This window comes from Mesitornis unicolor, unplaced genomic scaffold (genome assembly GCF_000695765.1).
Source record: "Mesitornis unicolor isolate BGI_N332 unplaced genomic scaffold, ASM69576v1 scaffold19074, whole genome shotgun sequence".
Taxonomy (NCBI): Eukaryota; Metazoa; Chordata; class Aves; order Mesitornithiformes; family Mesitornithidae; genus Mesitornis; species Mesitornis unicolor.
The window spans coordinates 30974-39597 of record NW_010178299.1 but is presented as its reverse complement, the minus strand read 5'-3'; the positions used below and the strand labels follow the sequence as shown (position 1 = coordinate 39597).

Genomic DNA, 8624 nt, shown 5'->3' with positions numbered 1-8624 from the left:
CGCTGGAGGCGGAGGTTGCAGAGCGTGACCGAGAAGCAGGTGGCTGGGGAGAAAGGCAGAACTTCAGGTGAAGGAGCAGAGCGGTGCAGTCGCCCCCTCACAGCTTGGGCACTGTTGAGGTCAAAGCAGAAACCTCCCTCTACAGGCTCCAGTCGAGTGGGCACAGGGCAAGGAAGAGACAACCCCACCACTGGTAGGGAATGAAGCCAAGCCAGATAACACAGACAACAAACACCACAGAAGTGTCACGCTGCTCAGAAATTTCGGGTTTTGACATTATTTTGAGCTCCCACAGACAGACACACACACGTGGGCAAGACAAACGGAGCTCTCGGTTTTGGCTTCAGAAAAAGGAAGGTTCGCTGCTCAGTTTCTATGTACAACAATACTGCACTGTACACTTCACTGACAAGATGCTGCCTGCTATCGTCCAGCGTTACTTAAATAAAATTCCTCTTAGTCTCAAAGCGCAACAGACGAGCATCTCTGTAGGAAGGAGGGCTGAAACCTGCTGCTGTACACGACCAGAGCTGGTGCCAGTCCTTCTGGGGAAACACGCTGTCATTCCAGTGTCCAGCACCTCCTCAGCTTGCCTGATGCAGAGAACTTCCCCTTCCTTCTTCCAACCTGTTTGATCCCAATCCTGCTGGGACAATTCTAGCACAAAGCCACACTATGACTTTCCCTCGTCGCCAAAACGTTCCCATCCAGATTACGCGGTCTCTTTGAGCAGTCCCAGTTTCCGAAGTGCCTCTCTCCTTGCTTCTTCTGTTGAGCCACGGCCAGAAAACTTCACCGTTATCCCTTGGGACCGAAATCCCGAGGGTCTGGGCAGCGAACCTGCCCTCCTCCTCATGTCCAGGTTTAGCGTAGGTTGTTTACAATCATTAAAACTCTTTGCCGTGTTCTGCTGTGCATTGCTGACCTTGTTAGCAGCAAGAGAGACCTCTGGTTTGATTGTTACAGTTTTGCCCGTAGGAAGGAAAGGGCTGGGCTCACTTTTTAACATCTCATGGATGTTTTGGTATCCATTGGGAACAGCGTCTGCCTGTTTGGGCTGCACACCGAGCTGTTGAGTGCTTGGGGCATGATCCACTTGGTCCTGAGCTGCCTTCCCTTTAATGAGGCCAAGCTTTGCCAGAGCCTCGTATCGCGTTTGCTCAGAGGAGAGATCCCGTAAGGAAGAGCTTCTGTTACGTGACAAGAAATCGTTTTTCTGCAGCTTCTCCTCCAGCTCAGCTGCCAGCAAAGCTCCTCCGCTGATGTTGGCCAGCACCTGAGCTCTCCGCTCCTGGACATTAACGGCTGCTTTGGAAATGGTCTCACTGAATTCTCTGCCGCTGACATTTGTGATGTTGATGTTGCTCGGGAACCGGTGCAGTTTGGGTGCAGGTGCAGGCGGGTGCTTTGGAACCACAAAATGATCACCGTTGGCTACTGGGGTTTTCTTCCTGTCCAGACTCCCTTCCTTGAGGGCACTGGGGAAGCGCACCCTGCTCTCCATCTGCTGCTCAGATATCTTCTGGGCCACGATGAGCGGAGTGGGGACAGAGCGAAGCAATTTCGGATGCTGCGCTGGAGGAGGAGGTGGAGGAGGAAGAGGCGGTGTCTCAGGTATTGATGGTGGTGGTACAGGTGGATGCGGGGGGATGTCAGCAGGTACAGCTGGCTTCGGGCTCTCAGTTCTCCAGGCAGCATCCAACACTGAAGAGACAAACAGTAATAATGCTGTTAAGTCTCCACACAGAGCAAAACACAAGGCTTGCTTTCACCTAGGATTCACAAACATCAGTACTCCCCTCCCCCAAACTTTCTAACTCGGCCCACATTGCCATAACTGAACCCCTAGCAATGGCATCTTGTAGGCGACGCTGTAGTCACTGTATTTACAACGTGTTCACCACAAGCTTTCTGCCATTCACTCACAATCTGTACTTTGCTTCAATGTTTCAGCAACTGCTTCTTCTGTAAGTCTTGCAATAGTGTGTTTCATTATACCAGCCAGGAGGGCATAAGTTACATCCCACCGTATGCACTTGCAGGTAAATCAGTTCTCCCAGAGCAGGGAAAGCAAACTCCGCAGGGTGAAGGAAACAACAAGCCATACACTGTCTTGTCACAAGCTTACTGATAGGAGCATGTGCTTTTCAGTCCCACACAAAGTAACGCCACAAACAAGTCACTATCTTAAAACTCTCAGAGATCTTAAGAGAGAAGCAGAGCATGAACACATTGATGAACACCAGACTGTCTGCCCTGCTGCGATGACTCTGCATAACACCCTGCTACAACTCTGTCACCAGGCAGGGAAACAGCCGTCCAACAACATCATCATATGCATGATCCCCATGAAGAAAAGAAAAAGTGATAGTAACAGCAAGAAACTCTGAAATCCCAAGTCAAATTAAAACCGTGGTCCTTGGAGCTCCTGATGTGCAACGGAGTCACCTTGAGGTAGTAAGGAAGGTACAGAAATTTTTTTGCTGTTTCTAATGAGCGCTTTTGCTTGAAAGAGTCCAGCGCAGAGCCACAGAGATGACTGAGGGGGTGGAGCATCTCCCTTATGAAGGGCGGCTGAGGGAGCTGGGTCTCTTTAGCTTGGAGAAGAGGAGACTGAGGGGTGACCTCATTAATGTTTATAAACTTGTAAAGGGCGAGTGTCAGGAGGAAGGAGCCAGGCTCTTCTCAGTGACAGCCAATGACAGGACAAGTGGCAACAAGGTGCAAGCTGGAGCATAGGAGGTTCAATCTGAATATGAGGAAAAACTTCTTTACTGTGAAGGTGCCAGAGCATGGCCCAGGCTGCCCAGAGAGGTTGTGGAGTCTCCTTCTCTGGAGACATTCAAAACCCGCCTGGATGCGTTCCTGTGTGACCTGGTCTGGGTGATGCTGCTCTGGCAGGAGTTGGACTGGATGAGCTTTCCAGGTCCCTTCCAACTCCTGAGATTCTGTGTTTCTGTGAGTACGGCAGGGCTCGGTCAAAGGGAAAAAAAGCACTTTAAAGAAATACCACTACCTGGTTCTGCATCTCTGCTGGGAGGACCTTCCTGGTCGCTGCTCTCGGGTGTTGACTGTACCAAGTCGATGATATCCTCAGTCTCCGAATGGCTGGACACGTTTTCTTCCGTTGACCTCGGAGACTGACAGTGGATGCCACTGTCGCGCAGGACAGGCTCCTCCAAGTCATCTTCTAAGGCATCTATGGTTTCCTCAAAGAACATGAGGACATCCTGCTCTTCGTGAGTTAAGTGTTTCAGACTCTCATCATCCTATTGGGGAAAAAGAAAAAAGCCAGAAAGATTAATGCCCTATAGGGGAGCACAGGTAGGTACCTGCTAGCAAACAGCACCCCTTTTTGAAGGGAGAAAGGAGGGACTTGGCTTCTAGAGGCACAGCTGGAGCTGAAATGTGTCTCCACCACTGCAATCCGAGTTATGCAGAGTTATGTGGTAGATTACAAAATAACAAGGAGGAAGAGAGTTTCTGAATTTTACCTTTGAGCTATAGAAAGGAAAAATTTAGACTAAATATGAAGATGTTGTTCCCTAGCAGTAAAGTGCCTTGGGCTATTTTCTCCAGCAGGAAGCAATCCTGTAGACCACAGAAGTGATAAATAACCACTCGGATTATCCAGTCTTCATTTTCTGTGAGTCACTGCTCTTGATTAACTTGATTAACGCAGCATCACTACGAGAAGCTCGGCAGCAACGCGCAAACTCTTTTCCCTCCACCTCCGCCCTGGAAACACTCACTTTTCCAGAAGCTTGAGATGACCAAGAATGATTAGGAAAGGCGCTACATTAAGACAATGGATACAGGAAAGACATTTCCCAAGAGAGCTGTGTAAGTTCGGGAATGTAACTAAGTATTGTTGAGAAGTAAGTGAGGTTTTCCCTTTTCTGGATTGAATTTCTCTCCCACCATGCATGTACTGGAAATTTGGTCATCAGTAACTTAACAAGAAGGCACCAGCAAAGCGATACAAAGCACTTTCCTTTCTCATCTCTAATTTTTGCTTCTCCAGGGAGATTTGACTGTGCACGCAGGTAACAAGGCTACTTCTCAGTGGAGGATTGGGGGAATTTAGGTAAATACATAAAGGTATGCAGTGCAAATATCCGAGAGGTTCTTGCTAGGGCAGCACAACTTGCTTCCAAGTCACCGTGCCTGTTCAGATCATTTTACATTAGACTAAAATAGAAAAAACTGCATGTAACTCCTTGTGCAAACAAAGCTTTCATCCTCATCCCCGGCATTATAACTAAGAACAACGTCCTCCTGTAGAAAAGTACTGCCTATAGATTAAGAACTATGAAGCGCTGCATTGTACCAAGGGGCGCTTGGTCTCTGAGCACTCAAAACACCACAGATAATACAATAAATGCTTTGGGATTCTCAGTTGCCTTCTCTTGTGTGGCCAGTACATTTTCACTGTAAATAAATGCATGAAATGCAGCAGACAGACACACAGCCTTTCAGCCGCGCTTCGCTCAGACACTTCAGGACAGGTCTGCTTATCTGCGACTGCAATCGTGTGAACTCAGCCGCCTGCAGTCACAGCTGGCGCGGTTTTCTGTTAAAACAGAAGCCTGAAGTCTTGCAGGGAAATACACATCAGTTTCAGCAAGAGGTTCCTTCTACAACTGCATTTCTAGAGCTTTGTATTTACTGTCATAGAGTGAACACGGTTTTAGGGCTGGGAGATGCATACAGAGGTGTGGGTATTTGTAACGTGGTCTTACTGCCAGAGAAAATAACTTATTCCAGCTCGCAGCAAAACTGCTAAAACCGCTTTAATTTGGATGCCATTTGCAACTGCCTATTTAAAGCACCAACTTCAAAGGCTGACGTATTCCCCAGCTCGCACCCACCACATGGCAGAGCTCAGTTTTCAAAGGCCAAGGAAAGCTTTACAGCCGCACTTGAAAAGTGAGAGGCAGACAAGCCTTCTTTTATTTTTTTTTTCCTTAATGGATGTTGCAATCTCCTTCCTTCCCCACCCAAACACTCATACCGCTGCTATGTCTGGTAGTAGGCGAGAGAATGACAGGAAAGGAGCCGTCGTTAGGTAGGAGCTCAACAGGACTTGGAGATGCTTTTGTTGTGGGTGAGCTCATTTCGAGAGCCAGACTTCCGCAGGCAAAGGGGAAAAGAAAATAAAATAAGAGAGGTTGTGTTTAAGACGTTCACAGCAGCAGCAGCAGATCCAGAGCATGGTATGGTACAGAAGTGACTGCACCACGCCGTGCATTTAAAAGCTGCTCCCACCTGGGCTTGGCTCAAAGAGCTGAGTAAAACAGCGTGTGAACTGAAGCAAAGCTTTTCGGAAGTCCTTCCTTATGGCTGAGCGCTTTTCCACACCAGGTGAGATCTGCAGGAGGATGGGTCAGCAGAGCTCTGCCCCATTTACCACCCTCGTGGATCCTGCTGAAACAAGCAGTTTCTCTCTAGGTGAAGGACCCAGAATGAGTAACCACCCCTTTGCAAATACAGCTATAGTAAATGGTATGCCTAGATGTGAAAGGCCAGCGTCATCTCTGTTAGCACTCCAACCTCTTTCCTCATGTATTTTTCCTTCCAGAGGACCAATGGCACATTTCCTCAACAAAAAAAAAAAACAAAACCAGACAGCAGCTCTGGAGAACGGGCAGACTTATGGCAGGTCACTGTCCTGAGACGCAAGGCATCCAGGCTGGCCAGAAACTCCCTCAGGCAAGGCATGTTTCCATTTGAGACAAGGAAATAATCCCATTTTAGACACAAGGTGAAGATAAATCCACTCAGGTTGGTCAAACGAAAGGAGCTCAGAGACGAAAAGCAGGCAGTGACTCATTTTACCACTGGTGTGAGAACAGCGGTGTGACAGAAAATGCCCACTTGTGTTACTTATGTTACAGTATTCCCGAAGATGGGAGGAACGTTGTTGTGGTTAACTGATGCCATTTTAAACTAATTACAAATGGACTCGGTAACCTTAGTTATTCCCATATATTCCAAGTACTGGAACGGTTCATATTCTTTCTGGACTGGTTTTCCAGGACTCCTTTCTCCTTGAATAATCTGGGTTTTTAGCAGTCAAAACAGTCTTCTCAGCTACTCAAGTTATTTCCCTCATACTTTCCACCAACTCCCTACTCCTATTACACAAACACGGCTCCCAAAACTAAACCTCACATACACCTAACACTGCTGACTTTAAAGGTACTATCAAAAAGACAGCCTAAATTTGAAACCTGAAAATCGTCCCTTAGCTCAGGATTAAAAACACTGCTCGGACAGAAGAAATTCAGGACACAAACAGCTGAAATAGCTGAGTATGCTCAGCTGGCATTAATATTTTAGATCCCTGTGCAGCCAAACCTTTCCTGACACCAAACAGGAAAGAGTCTGTTATGACAGCATTTGGTAGAAAAGAGGAAAAGAAAAAAGATCAAAAGAAAAGAGAAAACAGGATTAGAATCTGTTTTACAGAAAAGATCCCCTTTCTATCTGTCCAGAGTTACTTAATATAAATGGCCAACAATTTTCACGTGCATCTGAAGAAATTCTCAACGTCATATCCAGACCTAAAATCCTAAGACCAGCACAGCTTTGACAGAAACAGAAAGGCAGAGGAAATCCCAAGATATCCTCACGAGTTTAAAAAAAATTAAATTTATTCGAAGATTGCTGGAGAACCAAATGGCTTGACCCATGTCAAGCCAAATACCAGAACAGCGGATTCAACCGATTCATCACCAATCACCTGATAGTGCCAGAAAATTAACAGGCACAGCTCCATGGAGAGAAGCGACCGGATGCTTCCCAAAACCACACCAAGGGAGCACACTATTCTAATACGTAGGAGGAGATGGATGCAGCACCACTTAGGCCTCGGCTTGCTAAGAACAAGGCAGGCAGATCTCTTGTAGAGAGAAAGGAGAGGGAAGAAAGCCCTGCAGGCAGGGACAGTACCACAACAGGTACAAAAGCTTCAGTGCAGAAGAAAAAAGCAAGTATCTCTGATTGTATTTACAGAAAAGGGAACAGAATGGATCATACTGCTGTACTGCTGAAGTTGGAAGCAAGTGAATTACAGATGAGAACAAGAACTACCATAAGGATCAGACCAAAAGGTCCATGTAGCTCGGGAGCCTGCCTTCAGCCATCAGTAACGCACAGGACAGGGGAAGGGGGTTGGGGGGAAGAGTGCTGCTGTAATTTGGGTGGATTTATATGTTTCTTCCCTATATTCTTCCAGTTTCCAGCAATACATGGCTTAAGGACTTCCCAGTTGCATCCGTATCTGTGTACTTAATAGCCCTTAATGAGCTTTTCTAGCATAAATTCATCTCATTGTTTAGGCCCGTTTAAATGGCTGGCATTCACTGCAGTCTGTGGCAGTGAGCTCCACCGCTCAATTGTGTGCTGTGTCAAAAAGGACTTCCTTTACAGCCCACTATCTGATGATTTTGATAATACCACTTCATCTGGTGAAGACGACTACAATACTGAATGTTGTTTTCTTCAGTTTATTAACATAATCGTACCTGTGTGCTTCATAACCGTTAGCAAAGCATATAATCAATAGGTCATAAGTGAGGAAATGAATTATCTAGAAGTATTTAAAAAAATAACTAGATGAACTGAAGATAAACTGATTAAATGACTCCTAACCTGCTTTTAAAAAAGGCAAGCTAAAGCAATGCAAGATCTACTTAAACTCTTTGGTTATCAAAGTTAGGCTGAGCAGCTTATAATTTCTTCTTCCATTTCATGTTACTGACTTGGCCAACAGGCATGAGCTATGCTAATCCTTGATCTGAAGGCGTTATTATGTGGTTCTCAGGAAATACTCTCACAGATCAGTAAGGAAACTATGCCTACATGAAGCTCCTGCAAGGGGACTGGGGGAGATATCGTTATTTTTGAGAAGTAGCATGATGTCTTATTTCATTATTCAATTTATGATACAAGTCTTGAACAGATTTATCCCTACATCTCTATTGTCTGACACTTCACTAACAACGGTGGACATTTAATTTACCATCTGTTGATGCTCTTATGCTGGAAGATGTTGCTGCCAGAACTAGGTAGGACAGAATGAGACCTTCGTGAACCATGTAAGTGTGCTGCTGGTCCACAAGACAAATTCACTTGAAGAACGCATGAATACGGAGTGAAGGACAACGGCCAAGCGGCAATACAAGACAAAGACCTGCGGGTCAGATTGAGTGCTGTAAAGAGAGTGCTGTGCAGGTACGTGAATGTCATTCTGGGATCTATTAACCAAGGTGATGAAATATCAGCACATCCTCATTCAGAACACAGAGTTCAGCTGCAGTCGCTGAACTCTGGAAAGGATGCGGCCAAGCTGGGCAGGGTCCAGGACGGAGCAAGGAGTGCTGAGATTGTCGCTGTACAGGAAGGCTGGGAGAACACAGCACGTTATGGTTTAGAACAAGGGAGAATAAGTGGTAGGCAGACACAACTCTGTAAGTACTTTAATACATAAAATGTTGACCACTATGTGCACTGAAGGCCACACAAGTTAAAATTGGCTTTCACATTACAGGAACTCTAATCCAAGTATTCCTTGAACGTGAAAGTAGTGGAGCACAGAAACTGCTTTGGAAGTTTAGGAA

General features: G+C 46.2%; 1 protein-coding gene across 1 annotated transcript in view; it reads right to left on the bottom strand.

Moving 5' to 3' along the window:
- Positions 1–712: 712 nt before the first annotated feature.
- Positions 713–8624, bottom strand: part of PROSER2 (proline and serine rich 2) — a 13108-nt gene continuing 5196 nt past the window's right edge. Inside the window, exons 2-3 of the mRNA XM_010182409.1 lie at positions 3017–3269; positions 713–1704 (exon numbers count right to left, since the gene is read on the bottom strand). Of these exons, the coding sequence (XP_010180711.1) occupies positions 713–1704; positions 3017–3269 (1245 nt within the window). The remainder of the gene's footprint in view (positions 1705–3016; positions 3270–8624) is intronic.